The sequence below is a fragment of the Hypomesus nipponensis genome, chromosome 22 (assembly GCF_054491055.1).
Source record: "Hypomesus nipponensis isolate SF chromosome 22, ASM5449105v1, whole genome shotgun sequence".
NCBI classification, from domain to species: Eukaryota; Metazoa; Chordata; class Actinopteri; order Osmeriformes; family Osmeridae; genus Hypomesus; species Hypomesus nipponensis.
In genome coordinates, this window is record NC_140382.1 from 5670092 (window position 1) to 5692500 (window position 22409).

Sequence of the window (22409 nt, forward strand, 5' to 3'; positions counted from 1 at the left end):
GTGAGAGAGTGAGAAGGACTCAGAAAGGACAGGGCATGCCCCCTTCCTTACCAGAGATCCTCGGGTCCCCTTCTGTCCTCTCTGACCCTGCTTGCCCTTCTGACCCTGGAGTAAAGAGGTGGAGGGAGAGAGGGCGACGGTGGGCGAGAGAGAGCAAGAGAGAAGTGGGGGAAGGTCAGAGGGAGGAAGAGAGAAAGACGGAAGGCAAGAGAAAGGGAAGGGAGGGAGAGGGAAGGGAGAGAGAGGGGGGAAGAGAGAGAAAGTAAAGGAGTGAGAGAGAAAGGGAGTGAGACAGGCAGGAAAGGGCAAGAAAAAGGAGACAGGAGAAACGAGAGAAGTGGTTGAGAGGGTTGCAATAGTAAAACAACAACTCTACAACAACAAGTCTAACTCTGACTTCAAAGCACACAGTGAAGGTGACAGCCACAGTCGACTAGGGTTCCTGTCAATATCTGTGCCGTGACAAATGCACCCATGTGTTTGTGGGTTGCGAAGGCCTCCACTCTGAGTGGATTAGATTGTGTTTGGGCTCGCGGGGGGGGGAAGGGAGGGGGGTCAGAGTGATGACAGGAAGAACAATGAGACAGACTGGAGGTTTGGACTGCATACACATTCAGTACATGCACACACACACACACATGCACACACCCTACACACACACATTCATCAGAGCCATGCTATTTTGACGCCCTTACTAGATCTCCTTTGGCTCCTTTGGGGCCTTGCTGTCCGCGAGGTCCAGCGTGACCCTGCAACATCAGATTAGAGAGCAGAGGTGAGCAGAGCGACCACACAGACCAGCCATGTTCACACTGATCCAGGTGCAGCGCCTGAAAAGACGTGTGGAAACCATCACTCACGGGCAGGCCGGTGGCGCCATGCTTGCCTCTGTCTCCATCCACACCTGGCTGACCCTGTGGAGAGGTCAAAGTTCAGCACCGACAGTCTCTCATTTAACCTGGTATTTATTTAACTTATTTGTGAACATATGTATTCTTTATTCCTTTATATCCTTTCCAAAAGGGAGAGCCCTGTCTACATGATTAAAAGAGCATAACTGGGACATCAAAATAGAAAATAAATACCAATTTGGCCTTTATACCAATTAAAATATTCATTCATCAGTATGAATCTCATCCAGCAAAGTCCAACGATAATGGGTGAATGGTACTTTGGGCCGACTTACTATGTATCCTGGGTCCCCCGACTCGCCCCTCTCCCCCCTGTTGCCTGGTGGACCCTGAAATACACAGATTTATGATTAGGAGACACACACCTTGAACGCCCCACTCATAGTAAATTCAAAGGGAAAGCAACAGGAGGACAGTGAGAAGAGGACAGAGAGATAGGGGGGAGTAAGAGTAGAGGAGATGTAACGTACAATGTCACCCTGAGGACCAGGAGGCCCCTCCACCTTCCCATCATCCCCTTGTTCACCCTAAAGGGTAAGAGAGAAACAGATACATGTTGTTATTTCTAGTGGCATATGGCCGACGAGGGCACATGTGAATGTTTGTTCCTTTTGTTTCTTCCACGATGGATTGAGATCAGGCGTTTCATTACAGATGGTATAGACACTTCAGTTGGACAACCCCACCACTCGCTGACAGCGTGCTGAGCTGGGGCGATAAAACATCGTCTGAACCAGAGTGCTGTCTGTACTGTGGCTAGCATGCGCAGGGTCCTAACTGTATCCACATGGTCAAAATGAAGAAACACCTCCTCGCAGAAGACAGGAGAAACCAGCCAGTGTATAAGAACCAGATGCCTGCTTCTCCTTCTTCTTCTAGCTTTCTCGCCTTCTCCTGCTCTTTTCTTCTCTGTCTCTCTATCTCTCTCAGGGGTAAAACGGGAAGCATGCAGTGCTGATTCTGTGGTTCAGTGACTCGTGCCAAGCTAGGCTGGCGTGGCTGTAGAGACGCTAGCTACATCTGAAGCAGGTTTTAGTGGATGTCAACAGCACTCAGACAGGGACCCCCTGTGTTGTTTCATGGTTCAGAAAACAGTTTGGGTAGACAGAGGTCACTGAGGTCACACAGAAAGCCTGCTGGTCTTGTTGGGCATTAAAACTCAATAGGACCGACAGGGCATGGACAGGAAGGAAGAGATTTGACGTGAGGAGATGAGGGTTAGCTGTGCCGAGGAGCAGACTCTCTCACCTGTCCAATCCCATTAGCTGAGCTCAGGGAGGAAAGAAGGAAGGTGGCATTTCTCAAGCAGGTAAAAGGAGGCCTGAGAAATATAGCCTGGTGATGGAGCAGGGGGATACGTATGTGCGGGGTCGGGGGGTGGAAGGGGGGGGGTTAGACATCAAGTGAGGGAGGTGTACCTTTTCACCTTTTGGTCCTGGACGCCCTATTGGGCCCTGGGGTCCCTGGTGACCCTGCATAGACACACACACACACACACACAATGGATCCTGTGACAAACTCTGTATACATAGGACAGATTGAAAGTAATATATTATTCAAACAACGGGTGAACTTACCTCATAACCAGCCAGACCTAGCTCCCCTTGTTGACCCATTCTGCCTGGGGCCCCCTGAGAAGAGAAGACAACAGGACAGTTGACTAGTCTTTCCCAAATCTTCCATAAGATCATCACACTCACAAGTCCAAGAGTATAGCCAACTCTGTGATGGTCTATATGTTCATTGAAACCTAGGCTTGGTTCATGAAGACTGTTTTGTTATATGTTTGTATATTGTAGAATGGTCTACTTTACCACAGGTCCAATGGTTCCTCTTGAGCCCTTTGGCCCAACAAACCCAGTTGGTCCCGTCTTCCCGACTGTTCCAGTCTCCCCCAGGTGACCCTGGTGACCTTTGGCTCCCTGGACACACAGGCATCATGGGAAATATAGGACACGCTCACAGACTGAACTGGATAGGTTAACAGATCGTTTGTGTTAGCAACCAGCGAAGAGACAGGTTGCAACAGTGATGGTTTTTGTTGGAACACCAGTGTTATGAGGGTTTGAAAATACCTTTGGTCCCAGCTTGCCTCGCTCACCAATCTGGCCAGATTTGCCTTCCTGACCCTGGAGAGGAGACAGGCAGAAAGTTGCTTTTCTGTGTGTGTTTCTACTCAAAGCCATTTGACACTTTTAGTCATTCAAGAGAATGGAGTATGAACGAAGAATGAACAAGACTGGCTGTGTTGCAGGTTGGGCAGTTGGATGTGTTAGGCTTAGGGTTAGATTGGGTGTGTTGCCAGGTTGGGTATGTTGCCAGGTAAGGTGGTTGGTTATGTTGCCAGATTGGGTTGCCAGGCTGGCCACTCACTCGAACGCCGGTGAGTCCGGGATCTCCAGGAGGTCCTTCTTTTCCCTTCAGTCCAGTTTCTCCTTTCTCTCCTTTGTCTCCCTCCTGCCCCATGTCACCCTTCTCACCCTAGAACACATAAACACACACCACACACACACACACACACCACACACACACACGCACGCACAAGGAACAGTTTAGTTACAAGAACCGGTGCAAGAACAACAACATCTCTCTAGCTATCAACCACATCTATCTAACCAGAGTACAGTCTATTTGAACTACTGCTGTAGATTTGAGATGAACAAGATGTGTAAAGAACCTTACGTGTGAGAAGCTACCTGGCCACAAAGGGAAAATCTTTTGATTAAAACAGTAAGTCGGCGATTCAGTTAGACTTTACCTTGGTCCCATCAGGACCAGCAAGCCCAGCTTCTCCCTCCAGCCCTGGTTCTCCCTACACACACACACACACACAGTAGACCTTATACGAAGAGTTTCCATTATAAAATACAGTATTCAAATACAGTAGTCTGAACTGGTAAACTGCAGCAGCAGAGAGAGTTCAGATGTTCAGTACATCAGTAATACTGACCCGTTGTCCTACTAGTCCCTGTTCTCCTATGTTCCCAGCGGCTCCAAGAGCTCCCTGGAACACACACACACAGATAGTATATTATCCATAAATTGGCAGCACACATGTTTTCCCTGACAGACCACATGTTTAACAAAGTGTCCATTTAAAGATGGAGGACAATCAGTGACAGGAGGACAAATGATGGTACAACAGTGGCTGGGTGATCTGGCAGGCAGGCAGGCAGGCAGGCTGGCTTGGGGATTAGAGGCTACATGCTTTACAGTTATGGGCTTGTGGTTGGTATGGTTTATGGCTAGGGGCCTGCCGTCTTCACAGGGAGCCCAGTCTGCTTCACAGGCCTCCCGGGGAGGTTAACCAGGGGCTTCTGGAGAGGCTTGGGAGGTGGGAGTGGGGGCCAACGAGGCTCCACACACTGGGCGTTTTTATCATGGAGAAGCAGGGAGCAGTGTTAGTGTTCTGGGTATGGGTGTGGGTGTATGCGAGTGTGTGTTTGCATGCACTGTGTGGGTCTACGGGCCTTACAAGAGTTCCAGTAAGAGAGTTCTGCTTGAAAACACCGGGAGAGAGAGAGAGTGAGTGTGTCTGAGAGCCTACCTTCTCTCCGGGCTCGCCTGGCAATCCGGACTCTCCAACTTTGCCCGGAGGACCCTGGTAGAGGAGGAGAAAGAGGAGGTGGTGGAAGAGGAGGAGCAGGAGGAGATGGTGGAAGAGAAGGAGCACGAGGCGGAGGGAAGAGGCGGAAGAAAAAAGGAAGAAGGGGAGGAGTGGAGAGGGAGTGGAGAGAGGAAAGGGAAAGGATGACAGAGAAGAAAAAGGGAAAGACAGAGTAAAGGCAGAAGAAGAAGGGAGAGAGAATGTAGAGGCAGAAGTGGGGCAGAGCGCAGAAAGAAGAGTGTTACTCAAGGTTTGGCTCTCCTCGCCTCTGTTTCCGTTCATTTGTTTCATTGAGAAGATCCTTCTAATCAGATATCATGAAGGATTCAGTTGTGAGCTGACCAGCTGTCTGCTTGGCGGTAAATCAGTTAGCTCCACGAACACACACAGACACAAGAACTCACCTTCAGACCAATCTCTCCTAGTGGTCCCACTGTCCCTGGTGGCCCTGGGGGTCCCTGTTGGACACACACACACACACACATGTACAGAGTTACAACTACGCCAGTGAAAAATGAGCCAGCAACACATCACACATCACTGTCAGGTTGCCATGTGTGTCCCAGCTAACTGTAAACCTGCCAGATCACTTCCATTCACCATCTGTCCTCCTTGCCTCCTTTTCATTTACACTCTCTCTCCTTCCTTGTCCCTCACTCTCTCCCTCCCTCCTTGTCCCTCCATTGAACAAAATGGAAGACTGCCTTCTTGTAAAAACATTCTCTCCTTCTGGGTTTCTCAGGAGTCACCTCTCTGGGCTCAAGGTTATGCTAGGGTGAGGATGTCCTTCAATTCTATATGACCTGTGTTGATATGGGGCCAGCTTCCTGTTTGACCTGTATTGATAAAGGAACCTCATCATGTTTGACCGTATTGAAACGGGGCCAGCTTCCTGTTTGACCTGTATTGATAAAGGAACCTCATCATGTTTGACCGTATTGAAACGGGGCCAGCTTCCTGTTTGACCTGTATTGATAAAGGAACCTCATCATGTTTGACCGTATTGAAACGGGGCCAGCTTCCTGTATGACCTGCATTGAAACGGGGCCAGCTTCCTGTATGACCTGCATTGAAACGGGGCCAGCTTCCTGTATGATGCGTATCGATAGGGGCCAACTCTATATGGCTCTGTGACTCCACTAAGGTCAATATCAGTACCTGAGGACAATGGGCTCTGTCACTGAGAACGGCTGCAGGCCTGGGCAGCAGGGATGGGAGGAAGAGAAAGAAAGGAAAGAGAAAAAGAGAAAAGAGACTCACTGGTTCGCCCACTATTCCCTTGTCTCCTGGTGGTCCAGAAGGTCCTTGGATACCCTGCAGACAGAAGATCAGAGAGGTTCAGAAAACACACACACACGGATATAAATAGACACACGGAAAGAGATACAGCTGAGCAACAGGAAAAGGACCTAAAGAAAAGCTGTAAACATCAACAATGCCTTCATCTTGTGTGACACTCGAATGTAATAACAGCCTCGCCTCTATAAACACACACATCATTTTAGGCAGCAACACGTTACGGTAACACAATGACTTCCATAACACAGTAACACACACAGAGAGACACACCGCTCAGGCTACTACTTGGACTTGATGAGGCAGAATGTGCTGTCATACGATATGCACCTGCTATAAAAGGCATAAGCGTGGTGTGTTAGTGGTGTTATCTGAGATGTGAGGAGGAGAGGAGGGATGGGTAGGGTAGGGTAGGGTAGGGTAGGAGAGTGGAGAGGACAGGACAGGAGGGGAGGGGGGAGGAAAGGAGAGTAGGGGTGGGGATGGGAGAGAAGACAAAAGGAGAGGAGGGGAATGGAGGTGAGGGGAGAGGAGAGAAGAGGAGGGGAGAGAATGAAAGACTCACAAGGAACCCTGGAGGCCCAGCTTCTCCCGACTCTCCAATCTTCCCCTGTGAAGAGAACGTAAACATGTGGAGCTTCAACCGCATCATAACAGAGTCAGATCTCTGCTCACACCAATAGTGTTTCTAAACACACGCAGTGAAAGGACACAAGCCACCTGGGACCAACACAAGGCACACTGCAGTACCATGAACAAGGCAAATTGGTAAGTACAGCTACTAGAGGAGACGGATTGATAGAGAGAGAGTGATACAGAGTACAGAGAGAGAGAAAGAGAGAGAGAGAGAGAGAGAAAGAGAGAGAGAGAGAGAGAGAGAGAGAGAAAGAGAAAGAGAGAGAGAAAGAGAGAGAGAGAGAGAGAGAGAGAGAGAAAGAGGGAGAGAGATACAGAGAGAGATACAGAGAGAGTTACAGAGAGAGAAAGAGAGACATTTTACCTGCTCTCCCGGGAATCCCATTTTTCCTGGAGGACCATCAAGACCCTGTGGAGAGAGTGATGAGAGAGAGGGATGAAAGAAAGGAATGACAGAGAAGGACGCGAGAGGAGACCACGAGCAGAACGCACACACACACCCACACGCGCGTGCAAATCCGGCAGACGGACAGACACAATCACGTTCCTCCCACTGATTGGACGCCCACAGTGCCTGACCCAGGAGATGACCTACAGTCATATGAACTTTGAACCCAGGCAGGCCTCTTACCTTCTTGCCCTCTAACCCTGTGTCGCCTGTTGGACCGTCTGGGCCTCTTGCACCCTGAAACACAAACAGCTGTCACTCTCCAGTAGAGGGCACTGGTGCAAAGCCAGAGAGGCACAACACAGTCAGTGTGTGCGCTCAGTCAGAGTCGACGGGGTCTCTTTCCTCTCAATGACCCTGTGTGGAAGACAAAAGGTGTTTGTGTATGAACGCAAGTGTGTGTGTGCGTGCGTGTGTGTGTGTGTGTACGTGTGTGTGTAGTCTTCCTTTTAGCTGTGCCCTGAGCAATTAGCGAGGCCTACTGTAAGAGCTTCTTTATGCGCGTGTTCATAATACTGTGTGTGTGCGCGTGTGTTTGTGCGTGGGGTGCCAGAGATACACATGGTTACAATCTGAAGAGAGGGCTCTGGACCTCCTCCTCTTCACGACACACACCCGCACACACACACGCATTCGAACATCCACACAAATCCCACGACAGTCCGTTTGTTTGGGTTTGTCCGGCTCATCTGTCAAACATAATCGATCAGAGCTCCTCTGAGCCAGATTCCCTGGGCGTTGAGGTGAGGTGATGACTGAGAGGCAGCCCGAGGAGGCGACAGGGCAGCCAGCATCCAACCCCTGGCCCAGTCCGTCTGCACCACATCACAGTACAGTACAGTCGAGTGGAAGCCATCTGCTGAGCATGTGCACCTATGTGGGAGGCTTCCTTCCTTGCTGCCAGGGGCTGTTGGCAAGCCACCGGTCCCTGTTGCATCTGACGTCTGTCCACAGACAGATTGGAACCCCGGTTCACGTATGGGCACCTCTACCTTAAGGTACTATCACCACCACCCAGGAAGGATTTGACGGCTATCACTGCTAACCTGAAGAACAGATGACATTGATTATTGACCATTGATAGACTGTAGTCCCGTGTGCAATTTTAGCCAGAATAAGTGTTTTGAAACACTGGTCTGATTGTAGAACTGGGGTCGCTGTTGGCCAGAATGACAGATAACGTTGGTTGATAGATGAGAACTCTATGGGAACTGGTAGCCAGAACATCATCCTCCTCAAGACAACCATTTATCTGCCCTGCGTCCTCCCAACCGGCCCGGACGAACCACACTGAAGACTCACTCGTCTGTCATCCGCATACAGTCCCTAGCAGCTAACGATGGGGAATGTATAGCTCTGGAAGTATTATGAGATCTCTAGAGGACTGGGTGAAGGACAGCCTACAGCTGGGGTCTACAGCTGGAGGCTGAAGCCCTCTCCACACAGAGCTGAGGCCAGTAAGACTGGTCACAGCTTGGGGATGAACAGCCATCATCACACCCGTCCCGAATCCGGAAGTTGTCCCGATGAGGTTGTGTCGTGTTACACAGTCAGTCTGGCTGTCTGGGGTCAGCTGGATGAGCGTACGCCGTCACGACCATGTAGCTTCTGTAGGCTTCTCCTGCCCAGCTGTCCCCTCCCCCACCCCTCTGGACTGCCACGCCCCACTGGACTGCCACGCCCCACTGGACTGCCACGCCCCTCTGTACTGCCCCGCCTCTCTGTACTGCCCCGCCCCTTTGGACTGCCCCACCCCTCTGGACTGCCCCGCCCCTCTGGACTGCCCCACCCCTCTAGACTGCCCCGCCCCTCTGGACTGCCCCACCCCTCTGTACTGCCCTGCCTCTCTGGACTGCCCCGCCCCTCTGGACTGCCCCACCCCTCTGGACTGCCCCGCCCCTCTGCTGGGCTACAACTGCATCTTGATGGATATACTACACTGTGTTGTACTGTAATCCAGTGCAAACCACTCGGAATCACCACACACCACTAGAAGCCCACAAGAAGTTGAGACGCCTGCATGCTTATCTTTTCCCCTGCGTGGTGGGTCTTTATGAACAGTAAAATGTATTCAGAGAATTATCAAAGAACTTGGAAGCACCCAACAACACAACACAACCACTCAACGCGGTATGGACGGACCACCGAGAAGGAGAGGAGGCATGATGACATCAGAGAGTTACAATATGGAAGCGATTAGCAGCAGATTTGTGGGTCAGTCATGAGGAACCATCAGACATAAAACATGGTGGTGATCACTCATAGAGAGGAAGAGAGAGAGAGAAAGAGAGAGAGATTGAGGAGGAAAGGGGGAGGGGAGGAGAGGGAGTGAGGAGAGAAAGGGAGGGATGGGGCAAAGAAAGGATGAGGAATGCATAGAGTGGGGGAGAAAGGAGATATAGAAAAGCGAGAGAGAGAGAGAGAGTGAGAGAGAGAGAGAGAGAGAGAGAGAGAGAGAGAGAGAGAGAGAGAGAGAGAGAGAGAGAGAGAGAGAGAGAGAGAGAGAGAGAGAGAGAGAGAGAGAGAGAGAGAGAGAGAGAGAGAGAGAGAGAGAGAGAGAGAGAGAGAGAGAGAGAGAGAGAGAGAGAGAGAGAGAGAGAGAGACAGAGAGAGAGAGAGAGAGAGAGAGAGAGAGAGAGAGAGAGAGAGAGAGAGAAAGAGAGGGGAAGCGAGAGAAAGAAATGTCCCGTGATCTTGGTTCCTCCAGTGCTTGATTAGCTGTGTGAGTTTACAGTTGTGGCGTCCCAGAGCTGACACCCTGTTCAGCCACACTTACGGCCTACATACACATATACAAAATGATTCGGCCTTTCCATAAAAGGGCAGCATGAAAGCTTTCTTGAAACCATGAACTTGGAATGAAGTCCAGGATTCAACTCTCATGAGGCAAGCTGCCCCTCACTGACTGGTTGTCGTTTCTGCTGGAGAGCCTGACAGATGCAGACAGGCCAGCTGACTCTAACAGTAGATCAATCCCAGGTAAGAGCATTTATCTGGGGTCGGGGTTAAGGCTGATCTCTGCATTGTCTCAAACTCCTCAAACAGTCTACACTTGTGCGTTTGTGTGTGTGTGCTGTCTTTGTGTATGTGTATGTATGTGTATGTGTGAATGCGTGTGTCTGAAACAGTGTCTAAGGTCTCCAGGTTATCACCCCATCAGAGAGCAGCCATCAGATTTATAGCTGCGGAAACAGCTGGCATTAGCAATGACTGGAAGCACAGCTTAGGATATATGTGTGTGTGTGTGTGTATGTGTCCAGTCTGAACCGAACCAGGCCCTTCTTCCAAAGAGGGCTCAGACACAGAGACTGGTGTGTCTTGCCAAGTGTTTGGGCAGAGAGACAGTAGACGAGTGCAGCTCAGCAGACATCCTTGAAAGGAGCTGGGGGAGTCATGAGGGGGGAAGGGGGAAGGGGGGCTGGATACCGGGAGCAACGCGCCAACCCTGGCCGCCATGTTTCCACCCCCTTGGCACCATTCATCTTTCAGCACCCCTAACCTCTCTCCATCATGTTCTCCCTCGATCACGACATCCCTCCCGTTCACCATGAACATCATCTTCCTCCCTCCAGGGCACGCATCATTGTTCTTCGTCTTCCTCCTCAACGTCACGACTACCATCCTACTTAGACCCTCTGAAAAAATCGCATAAAACCCTCAACCAGAACCCTTTAGGAACCCTTTACAGTGTTCTATTAGGAGTGATTCTCAGAGGGTACACCAGAGGGTTCTCCAACAGCAGAACTCGAGCGGGACCCTTTTCTCTCTCCCTATCAGTTTATTCAAGGGGTCTGCCTCAAGTCTGCAGGAACACTGGCTGCCTGTCACAATTATCCCCGGCAACAACGTCACATTTTCCATGACAAACATTAAGCTGCAACATCAACAGACGTTTTAACGAGTCGTTGTTGTCCGTTTGCTCGATGGAGCGCCTCCAAGAGTTCTAATGAGCTCTGACTGGTGCAGGAGAGAGTACAGCATGGCACCGCCTCCCCAATGCTCTGACCCTAGTGGTGACCCCACGGCCAGTAAACAGACATGACATCACTGGCTCGGTAGGTCATATCGCAACATTGCCCTCTGGCTCAGCGGTAGCTGCATTCCCCCTCCCCTCCCACACACACACACACACACACACAATACATGTGCATGCACACCCACACAACTACTGTATACAATACACATTCACACAAACACACCCACATATGCACACCCACACACAATCCCTTCTCCTATAGACCCCAGAAGCTAAAAGAGGAGGGGGAGTTATGAGAGCTTGTGTCTTACCCGCCTGCCTTTGGGTCCTCTGGTACCGATGGGCCCACGCGATCCAGGGGTTCCCTGCACACGTGACAGGACAGAGGGGAGGAAGACGAGAGGGAGGGAGAGAGATAAAACAACTATGAGGCCTGACAGACGGCAGAGTGTCTCGCCATCCCTCTTTCCATTCCTCCCTTTTCTCTTCCCACACACACACACACACACACACACACACACACACACACACACACCCCAACCCTTCGTCCCTCCTGTACACCCACTCTGACCTTCAGAACACACTCTAGGGTTTGTTGTTAGATGTCACCCTGCCCAATTAAAGATCCTGGTCAGGAACCCTGCTCCTGTGAACCCCTCTGAGCTGCTCAGGGCTTACACACACACACACGCACATACACGCACACACACACACACACACACACACTGCACCTCTGAGCCCAGTGTTTATGTTTGTTTTGGTACCTCCGCGGCCCCCTGCCTGTTCCAGAGCTCGGCCCAGACCCAGGCACAATGGCAGCCCACCGAGGAGCTCTGGGCCAGGGGGAAACAGCAGCGAGGCGGGGGGGTAGGTGGAGGGTCTAATTGGTGGGAGGTGTTGGAGGTTTGAGTGGCAGGGGGATATGCAGCTACAGCAGGTGGCTGCCAGCTCTGATCATCTTCACAGCCAAGCAGCTCAGCCAGGCAGGCTAACAGGTTAGCCGGCAGAAAGGCAGGAGGGCAGACAGACAGACAGACAGACAGACAGACAGACAGGCAGGCAGGCAGGCAGGCAGGCAGTCAGGAGGGCAGGCAGACAGAAAGACAGACAGACAGACAGACAGACAGACAGGCAGGCAGGCAGGCAGGCAGGCAGGCAGGCAGTCAGGAGGGCAGGCAGGCAGGCAGGCAGGCAATCTCGCAGACAGGTAGTCAGGCAGACAGACAGACAGACAGATAGTCAGAGCAGACAGGCAGACAAGAGAGAGAGAGAGACTGACTTACCGGATTTCCTGGTGGCCCGGATGGCCCACTTTCACCTGGTGTCCCTGGGTGTCCCTGCAATAACACACACACACACACACGCACACACACACACACACACACACACACACACACACACACACACAGTAATAGATTAAGCACCATTATCAGGGGCTTCAAAGTTGATTAACTGTTATAAACAACCTGATTGATTATGGCAGTGGTGAAGCAAGGTTTCTCAACATAAATTGTTAGAGTTATTATAACACATTCACCAGGTTCCAGCTGAAACCAGAAAATAGCCAAGAAACTAAATATGTTACAAACACTCCTGAAGGGGGATGTGCCTTTACTGTTTGTGTGAGTGTGTATTCTCTGTGTGTGTACATCTCTCTCTCTCTCTGTGTGTGTGTCTGAGTAGTTAATGTTTGAACACGTCTGTGTGTGTTTTCTGTGTGTGTGTGTGTGTGTGTGTGAAGGAGAGAGAGGCTGTTTTTTTCTATTTTGAATAATGTGCCAATAGCCTGTATTTGATTAGCGCAATCGGTGTTGTATGGCTCAGAGAAAGGGACCTGGTTTGTGTTCAGAACCTCTCTTCCCTGCACAACGCTGAGCATTCAAGTGAGGGAGAGAGAGCTAGGCTCATTAACGCTCAAGCCAACATATCCCACTCAGTTACATTAGGGAGTGACTGAAGGGGGAGAAACACATTCACTCACAAACACATACACACACACACAGACACACACACGCACGCACGCACACACAGACAGACAGACACAACCACAGAAAATACACACACATACAGATGAATGGTGGTGGCAGGTTGGTCACAGTAATGTCATGAACCCACGGCTGTTGTGTGGCCCACGGTTTATATGGTGGAAACATCTGTTAAACCACTCTGAGCACTGTAGAATCACTCTACAGACTATTGGGAGAGAGAGACAGAGAGAGAGACAGAGAGAGAGAGAGACAGAGAGAGAGACAGAGAGAGAGACAGAGAGAGAGAGAGAGAGGAAAGGAGAGAGAGTGGGAATGAGAAAGAATGAGACTAAAAAGAAAACAAGATGTTTTATTATGTCCTGTTGCTCCTCTATGTTCTGGTTTTGGGTTTCTCATTGACAGGAATACTACACTACACTAGCATTACTATGGCGTTAAGGTGTGTTAATTTAGGACCTATAGATAGCATTTATCAAACTGAGCCTTTGGGATTGGTAGGAGAATGTTACTTACATCAAGTGCACCTAAAGTACTTCAGATGGTATCTGACCCAGGTCTACACAGTAGGTCGTTCAGATCATGAACTGAACCTTGGTTGCTACAGGCCATAAACTCAGTGAGTTCTCAATCTCAGACTGACTGCAGAACCGTCCAGGTCAGCATTCTGCTATACATTAGAGCATGGGGAGGTCCTTTCCTCATGCTGTGTGTGTGTGTGCGTGCAGGTGACTTGGCCAGCACTTCCTGGTGTGTGAGTAAGTCAGGCCTCGGAGGATTCCCATTGGCCAACGGCCAGAAGGAAAGCAGGCGGTGCGTTTGACATGAATGACGGCCGCCTCCCATTCATCCTCTCCTCTCCGACCAGACATTCACTGTCACAGACCAGCAGACCACAGCGCTGCATCACATCCCATAATAGACCGGCCAGGCACGCACATAGATCACATTATATGAAGGCTATAAACCTAGAGGCTATTGTTCTGGGGATCACAGTGAGAGGTAAGAATGGGGAAAGAGGAATGGAAAAGCCCACAACCCTTTCCAGAAATGAACCTGATGGTTTTGACCTCTCAGAGCCTCTAAGAACCAACAGTAGAGATGTGTGTGTGTGTGTGTTTACTGTGGATTACTGTACAGAGATGTTCTCTGTCTCAGATACTGAGCCACGTATTCCCATGGGAATAACACTGACATCTTAATCTCATGCCGCCATTATGCTCCCCCATCCCGCATGTTAACCCCCCCCCCCTCGCCCTGGTAGCCCCTCCCCACCTCTACCAACGCACGTCTCCGCTAAGTCCATACAAGCAGAGAGGAGGAGTCACTGACGGGCAGACAGACAGATGGACAGACAGAGGCAGATACACACAGACAGACAAACGACTGACAAAAAGACAGACCGATAGACAGACACGGACAAACAGACGGACAAACAGCTCTTACGTTGGATCCTTTTTCTCCTGGCGGTCCGGGCAGGCCCATCTCGCCTCGATCCCCCTGGTAACATACAATCACAGACAGGACCAATGGTCATTTCCGACAGGCGCACAAACACTGTTAACCGAAGCCTGAGAGTTTGGAGGATCGGTCGGAAAGGTTAAAGGTCACAGACCGAAGCCTGAGAGTTTGAGGATCGGTCGGAAAGGTTAAAGGTCACAGACCGAAGCCTGAGAGTTTGAGGATCGGTCGGGAAGGTTAAAGGTCACAGGACAGGTTGGGAGTGTCACCTTCTCTCCTGCCAGCCCCGTCTCTCCCACTGGCCCAATGAAGCCCACCAAACCCTGAAGAGAAACACACACAGTTAGCGACAAGGTATGAACAAGGTTAGGTGTAAACAGGATCCCATAACTCGCCAATAGACAAGTGTGAGGACTTGTGATGGTTGGGTGAGGTTACATCCAGAGAGGTTACATCCAGACAGAAACATGTCCTTCTAAAATCCCTGGAGGGCTCCTCAATGCCAGCCCGTCCTTACCCTTTCACCCATGGGTCCTGCCTTTCCTGTGATCCCCAGTTCCCCCTGAAGGAAGACAGACATGCATTACACACAAGACAGGGGGTCTGGCGAGGTTCCTTCTGTGTCTAACCATGTGACGGCTCACCTTGACCCCCTCCGTCCCAATGCTGCCAGGGAAGCCCTTCCTGCCGACTCTGCCCTGAGCACAGGAAACAGAAAACGGTTACCTGGCGGTAGCTGATTCTGTACTGTAGAACTCAAAACGAAAACAAATATTGCGCATAAGGCCCTAGGTCATTGTTTTCTCAAGACCAAGCTTGTAATTCAATAAATCCGTTCCTCCCTGAATTTGAAAGCACGATTTTATTTGTTTCTTGGTCGGTACTTCGAAGACTGATTTATTTGTTTCTTTGCACTTGGTAAGTTAAATCAGGCACACCCAGTCTTTGAAACCCAGATTTGTGGCGGCTTAGTGTTCCTCCAGGAGAAGAGCTGTGTTCTGCAGGCTCCAGCTCAGAGAAGGTCTGGCTCGTCTTACCAGGTCCTAACAGTCAGGCAGGAAACAGGAGAGCTCAGCCAGCGACTGCAAATGACGCTCCCCTGTTCCTCAGTTCTCAGAGGGTTAGCGGCAGGCTAATTGTTGGTTCACTGAACTAACTCAGGCTTCAAAACGCCTTTTTTGTCCAAGGCCCAAAAATTCACAATGCCTTTCAAAGACTTAGAGAAAACTCCCATGTAGTTTCAGGCCAGCTCTCCAGGAACTGTAAAAAACTCAGTCCGTAATTCAGTCAGAACCTAAAAGCAAGCATCTGCAGTCATGTGAGTATTACTATGGATTTGGTGAAGTATTTATTTAAATATGGCCATCCAGAAGCTGACCGCAGCACTGTGTTTTCCTGCCTCTCAGTTCACAAATTTAGATTTATATCTGTGAGCGTTCAAGTCAGCCACTGAACACTGGGGAAAAAAGAGAAGGAGAGAAACAGAGAGAGACGGAATGAAAACGAGAGAGGGACTGGGAGAGCGAGAGAGAGAAGGAGTGAAAGAGAGAGAATGAGAGGAGAGGGAGGGAGGAGAAAGAGGCAGAGAGAGATAGAGAAAGACAGAGAGAAAGAGAGAGAGACAGAGAGAAAGAAAGAGACAGAGAGAGAGACTGGGTAATGAGGATAGCAGACAGATGTTAGGTGAAGCTCAGAAAGAGCAGAGCTGTGTGGCTCACAGCCAGGGTTCACTCAAGATTCTGAGCACCAGCCAAACATCACTTCCCCCGGGAGACGGAGGAAGGGAGGAAGAGGTCGAGGATGGGGGGAGAAGGGAAAGGAAAGAGAGAGGTAACGAACGAGGATAGAGGGAAAAGAAAGAAGAACTGAAGATAGGGAACACAGATAAAAACATACAAAGACTGTAGGAGAAGGAGAAGCATCTTTAAGTTGGAGCTGTCATGCTAAAAACAACGCACGTGGTTTATTGCCCTACACTCCTCAGTTAAGGTCAGACTGGACGAAGCGACCATCACCACCTAGTGGCCAAGAACAGGTAAAGCAGTATCCGCTCACTAGTCAATTTGGCGATTGAGTTGCAACACCTCGAACATTTAGACTGTAGCTCTGAAAGATGATGACAAAGTTCTCTTTTTCCGACGGACTTTTTGTTCACATTTCAGCCTGTGGTTCCCATGAGTAGGTCCGCCTTATCCCCACTCAGGTCTGTCTGTTACACAAGCAGATGCTGCAGGATGGTCACCACCAAGCTGGTGTTCCACTGTTCTGCTAACAACAGGCCTTTCAAATGATCGTAAACACTGTGATACTCTACAACTCAGCACACCTCATGACATGCTAAAGGATTTAGTCAATCTGTTCTTCAGCGTACATTTCGTCTGAAGTAAGAACAATCCCTGAAAGTCTGGGGAAACAACCACAGGCCAGGCAACCGCACACACACACACACACACACACACACACACACACACATGCAGGTAATGATGCAGTGAGAAGTGTGTGAGTGAGAAGTGAATGTGTACCTGAGGCAGAGGCCTGAGATAAAGAGCTCAGTCTGAATGAAAACCAGACGCTCACATTGATTCCTGCTAACGCCTCTCCTAACTTCCTCAAACAAAGTCTTTATCCAATCAGCATGCCAAGGCCTTTCTGCCAAAACATCCTAATCCAATCACCACACACTTCACTTCTCCCCCAAAACAGCATCTTTGTCCTATCAGTGTACTTTCCACCCCCCCAGGATGCCTGTATCCAATCAGGACTCACCTCCAGTCCTGTCGGCCCCGGTGGTCCGAGTGGGCCCTCTTCTCCCTAGAAATGGGTACGATGTCATAATTAATATGGATGCTTTATTGCATTTGGAACACTGGTGGTAGCTGCTGGTCATATTCACAGCTGTTGACATTGCAACAGAAGAGGGCTAGCCTTCAGATGAAGGAGGGAGGTTTAGGGTGTGCATGTGCATATGGCGTGTGTGTGAGTGTGTATGGCGGGGGTGAACTTGTACCTCTAGTCCGGGCACCCCTCTAGGTCCTGGTAATCCTCTCAATCCCATCTTCCCCTGCAGGAAAACACAACAACTTTGTTAAACTGTTCATAAGTCTGTCGTCATTTACATTTAGCAGACGCTCTTATCCAGAGCGACTTACAGTGAGTACAGGGACATTCCCCCTGAGGCAAGTACGGTGAAGTGCCTTGCCCAAGGACACATCGTCATTTTGCACGGCCGGGAATTGAACTGGCAACCTTCAGATTACTAGCCCGATTCCCTAACCGCTCAGCCATCTGAATCATCCATGTCATTACAAACGACCACTAGGTTAGTGAACAGTTAAACCTAAGAGGTACAGAAACATCCAACATTGATGGCTGAAAGTTAAATAAAAAAAATGATACATGATGACATGAAAGTCCCAAAAAGAAAGAGGTCAAACAGAGGAAGGTTCTCTTTACCTTGGGTCCTTCCAAACCGTTCTCTCCAGGGGGGCCCATGTCACCAGGAAAACCCTGTTTTACAAAGCGTGACAAATATATCAACAGCGTGTTTCATTTCATATCAAACTCCTTGATTATTATTATCATCCCGAATATGTGATGATATGGGTATAAATATGTTTGTTTACGGTGTGTGTGTGCGTGTGTGTGCGTGTGCTGACCTCGGCGCCCGTTGGACCGGGCGTGCCGTCAGGACCTCTCTCTCCTGTCCGTCCCTAAAAGTCAACAGCAGAAGACGACACCAGCAGCGGTCACGATCAGGACGACAGAGAGGAAGGACAGAGACTCACGGGGTAGCGGGGGGGGGGGGGGGGGACACTTCTCACCTGTAGGCCGGGCTTCCCCCTGGGTCCAGGTAACCCTGGAATTCCCTGGATGCCCTGTCACACACACAGAAAAGACTTTCTGTCACACACACTGAGAAAAGGTTGTCACACACACACACACACAGTAAATAGCTACAGACACACACACACACACACAGTAAATAGCTACAGACACACACACACACACACACAGTAAATAGCTACACACACACTGTGAAGAGCTTGTCACACACAGTAAAGTACTTCAGTCACATGTGTCAGCTATATAGCCACTGATGTATGTGGGGGCTATAAACATGGATGCTATTGAAGCTGTATAACCATGGATGTCTATGGCCCAATATAAACCTGGAGTCCCATAGGACCTATATAACCATGGATGTCTATAGGAGCTGATCCAGCCATTAGACATGCATGCTCTGGTTAAGATCTCCGGTGTCTTCTGAGACTTCTCTGTTCTCTGTGATATAAAGGGTCTGTGTGTGTGTCTGTGTGTGTCTGTGCGTGTGTGTGTGTCTGTGTGTGTCTGTGCATGTGTCTGTGTGTGCATGTGTCTGTGTGTGTGTGAGTGTGTGTGTGTGAGTGACCGAGAGATGGAGGCAGGGAGCTTTACATCAGATTTTTCCACAGGCTTCAGATCACATCTGGCTGAACAGTTCTCCAGTGGGACCATCCTGTATTCATACTGTGTGTGTGTGTGTGTGTGTGTGTGAGAAGGGTTTACCTTGTCTCCCTGAAACCCGAGCTCGCCCTGCTCGCCAGGAAGCCCAACTTCACCCTGTTAGTACAGAGAGAGAGAGAGAGAGAGAGAGAGAGAGAGATAGATAGAGAGAGAGAGAGAGAGAGAGAGAGCGAGAGAGAGAGAGAGAGAGAGAGAGAGAGAGAGAGAGAGAGAGAGAGAGAGAGAGAGAGAGAGAGAGAGAGAGAGAGAGAGAGAGAGAGAAATCAATAAGTGGAATATCTCTTCTTTTTGCTGATTGTCAGCATTTTTTACAGACAATCCTCCATAGATATGTGACAGAAGAGCATTCACACACTACACTCCATTAAGTCCCATGACAGCACAGATAATCACTGCAGCATGACACAGCGGATTTTATGCAACAATGATCTATGTCACTGAAAGAATGGATGGCTGCTTCTCCATCCATCCATCCATCCATCCATCCATCCATCCATCTGTTACTTCATCCATCTGTTACTCCATCTATCTGTATTGCACAACATTCCAGTCTAGATTTTCAAGTCAACAAGCTAAAAATCTTTTGACCATGAGCTTTACAAAGGGCAAAAAGCAACACTTCTTTTGGACAGCGAGAGCATTGGTTTGACCAATGGGAACTGTTGATGCTAGCATGCAGGGAGTGCACATGGTAACATGCAGCTCAGACACAGGCCAATAAGGGGAATATTCAGATCACCTTATCACCTTTCAGTCCTGGCGCTCCTGGGTTCCCAAACACCCCCTGAAAAACATGCACACACAGGTTAGAACAGGAATTGACCGGTTATGACAGGAAGTAACATGATGGTTAGCACAGGACATGATACCCAATGTTGAGGTTATGTCCATATTGAAACGCAAAAGGCTGTTTAAATGATTACTAAAATAATCACTTATAGAACAAATGCACACTACACATTTTTGGGTACTTTAGTGGTGACAATTGCACCATTCATACACTAATCCAAACCCCTATACAATTTGGCACAGCAGAACTGATGGGCCAGACCACCATTTAGTTGGGCTTCCCCTAGGACCATACACACACACGTAGACACACACATACACACCTGCTCTGGACATAAGGGCCTAGTTCATCTGCACACATACTCACTTGCTGCTGCTCTTTCAAATTACACGCATGTACACACACACAAGCACAAACGTGCATGCACACACACACACACACACACACACACACAAACCTACTTTCGAACTAAGGCCCTGGTTCATTTTGCTGCAGTTTCCTGTCACGTGACTGGTGCTCTTGAAAAAACGTCCCCAGGACAACAGCATCTTATTCTACGGTGGAGCCCCTGCAGGATCGCACTACTACACTAGAAAGTGCATACTGTATAAGAGCCTCTCAGGATGACTGGTGAAGGAGAGGGTGTGTGTGTGTGTGTGTGTGTGTGTGGAGAGTACTCACCTTCAGTCCATTAGGTCCTGGAGGTCCTATTCCGCCTACAGGTCCCATGTCACCCTGCCACCAGGAGAGAAAACATACACAGTTATACAGACATAACAGGCGCTTCTACACACACACACACACACACACAGACACACACTCCAGGGGCTGGATGCTGCACAGAATAATGCATGACAAAACCAAGCAGCCATGAGATCCAAGACTCGAAGCCAAGAGGTTAGAGGCAGATTTCGAATGAAGACCATATTTCGATTAACTTCCTTAGTTATTCCTGTCTCTCGGTCTCTCTATCCCTCTTTCCTCTGTCTTTCTCTCTGCCTCTATCTCTCTCTCTCTCTCTCTCTCTCTCTCTCTCTCTCAAACAAGTAACAGTAACAGCGCACCGAGTGCTGTTTCTCCTCTACGCTACCACCAACATGGTGGCGTTTATTGTGCTCCACATTGCTCCAGGGTTACCCCAAGTTCAGGGTATTCAAGGTTCCTGGTCGAGTGAGAGATATCCTTGAGTACTTCCTCATTTAAACATGCCTACTTCCTGTCTCTTGTCCAGGCCTATACGCCCCAGGAGGATGTGTGTGCGTTTGTGTGTGCGTTTGTGTGTGTGTGTGTGTTTGTGCACGTGTGTGTTTGAGTCAGATGGAGGCTTTGGACAGGTCCACTCTGACCTCCCGGCGTCCAATGACAGGCCTGGATCTGGCTCAGAGTAGAGAGGACTGGAGAGGCACCATATCATAACACACCACTCTGCTGTGCACACCCTTGTGTGTGTGTGTGTGTACGCAGGAATGGTGGGCAGGACAAACCTACAGGGGAGGGGCCGTCAGCTCTTTAATGTAGCGAAATTAGAGAGAAGGTTCAGTCCATAACCAGAGCTCAGACAGCATGACATACAGTGCGTCTGGGCCTCTGGGTTAGCCATTTATAGATCTCTGGTCCAAGAGAGAGGGAGAGACTTCCTGTCACGGGGTCTAATAGAGGTTCAGTGTCGCAAGGCCTCCGACACACAGGAGTACAAACAAAAACACACGTACACACCAATATGCAGTACGTGAAGCCAAAAGAGACACATTGTATACTTACAATAAGCCCAAGAACTCCAGCAGGACCAGGGGCTCCCAGCTTGCCCTGTGAGAGAGAGAGAGAGAGAGAGAGAGAGAGAGAGAGAGAGAGAGAGAGAGAGAGAGAGAGAGAGAGAGAGAGAGAGAGAGAGAGAGAGAGAGAGAGTCAGAGAGTGGGGACAGCTTTCTGAGGATGTTGGCTCTTTTTACACAAACACAGAAGAGAGCCTCAGTGTTCATTAAAGCCTGTGAGAGGGGGTTAGTGTGTGTGTGTGTGTTTATGTATGTGTGTTTAGTACATACGTTTGTGTGTATGAAGATAGAAAGTAGTGCAAAAAGAGGGTGGAAAAGACAGAATGAAGGACCGTTCCCCAACCACCAGACCACTGGTCCATGAGGGATGAGATGTTTCCCTGGTCTGTTTATGTTTTGGATTTGGTGCCCATTTTAGGATCTTCCCTCCTACAACATTTCCTTTTGAATGCCAGTGAACACATTTGGAGTGTGTATGTGTGTGTGTGTGTGTGTGAGAGAGAGAGAGAGAGAGAGAGAGAGAGAGAGAGAGAGAGAGAGAGCCTAACTTGGCATTTCCACATCAAATCCAAATGGTGGAAAAACTCAGATGCCAAGGCAAAGAACTAAGCTTCACTCTTAATGGGGTTTTGAAACAGCAGGGCAATTACAATGATCAATAACCAAGGAATACATTCAGGTAAAACAGAGTTGTAAGACTGTTCTGGAACACTAAAACGTCTGTTCAAAGAAAGTCAGACAAGAGAACAGGGCCAGTAACAGCAGGATCTTCTCTGCAGGTTCTCATGGTTTTCTCATCATCCTGTGACTGTCACCGTCCAAATCCCCAGCAAGAAAACGCCAGAAGTGTGTGTGTGCGTGTGTGTGTGTGTTTGGATTGGTGGAAGTTGCGGTCCATCCTAAGTGCTCTTAAAATTTTCACTCCATTTGGGTGAATGAGACAAATGGAAAAGTGAATGTAGGGAAATGGAGGGAGTGTGTGTGTACAGATAGAGGGAGTGTGTGTGTGTAGAGATAGAAGGAG

The 22409-nt window shown here is 49.4% G+C and overlaps 1 protein-coding gene across 1 annotated transcript in view; it reads right to left on the reverse strand.

Moving 5' to 3' along the window:
- The window catches only part of col27a1a (collagen, type XXVII, alpha 1a), a 73623-nt gene that overhangs the window by 6324 nt on the left and 44890 nt on the right, over positions 1-22409 (reverse strand). The window contains exons 14-46 of the mRNA XM_084687673.1: positions 21375-21419; positions 20295-20348; positions 19563-19607; positions 18866-18919; positions 18142-18195; positions 17977-18030; positions 17774-17827; positions 17328-17381; positions 17087-17131; positions 14965-15018; positions 14838-14882; positions 14590-14643; positions 14306-14359; positions 12158-12211; positions 11186-11239; positions 7082-7135; positions 6815-6859; positions 6380-6424; positions 5779-5832; positions 4923-4976; positions 4459-4512; positions 3862-3915; positions 3670-3723; positions 3285-3392; positions 2987-3040; positions 2726-2833; positions 2489-2542; positions 2330-2383; positions 1382-1438; positions 1187-1240; positions 861-914; positions 696-749; positions 52-105 (exon numbers count right to left, since the gene is read on the reverse strand). Of these exons, the coding sequence (XP_084543799.1) occupies positions 52-105; positions 696-749; positions 861-914; positions 1187-1240; positions 1382-1438; positions 2330-2383; positions 2489-2542; positions 2726-2833; positions 2987-3040; positions 3285-3392; positions 3670-3723; positions 3862-3915; positions 4459-4512; positions 4923-4976; positions 5779-5832; positions 6380-6424; positions 6815-6859; positions 7082-7135; positions 11186-11239; positions 12158-12211; positions 14306-14359; positions 14590-14643; positions 14838-14882; positions 14965-15018; positions 17087-17131; positions 17328-17381; positions 17774-17827; positions 17977-18030; positions 18142-18195; positions 18866-18919; positions 19563-19607; positions 20295-20348; positions 21375-21419 (1839 nt within the window). The remainder of the gene's footprint in view (positions 1-51; positions 106-695; positions 750-860; positions 915-1186; positions 1241-1381; positions 1439-2329; positions 2384-2488; positions 2543-2725; positions 2834-2986; positions 3041-3284; positions 3393-3669; positions 3724-3861; positions 3916-4458; positions 4513-4922; positions 4977-5778; positions 5833-6379; positions 6425-6814; positions 6860-7081; positions 7136-11185; positions 11240-12157; positions 12212-14305; positions 14360-14589; positions 14644-14837; positions 14883-14964; positions 15019-17086; positions 17132-17327; positions 17382-17773; positions 17828-17976; positions 18031-18141; positions 18196-18865; positions 18920-19562; positions 19608-20294; positions 20349-21374; positions 21420-22409) is intronic.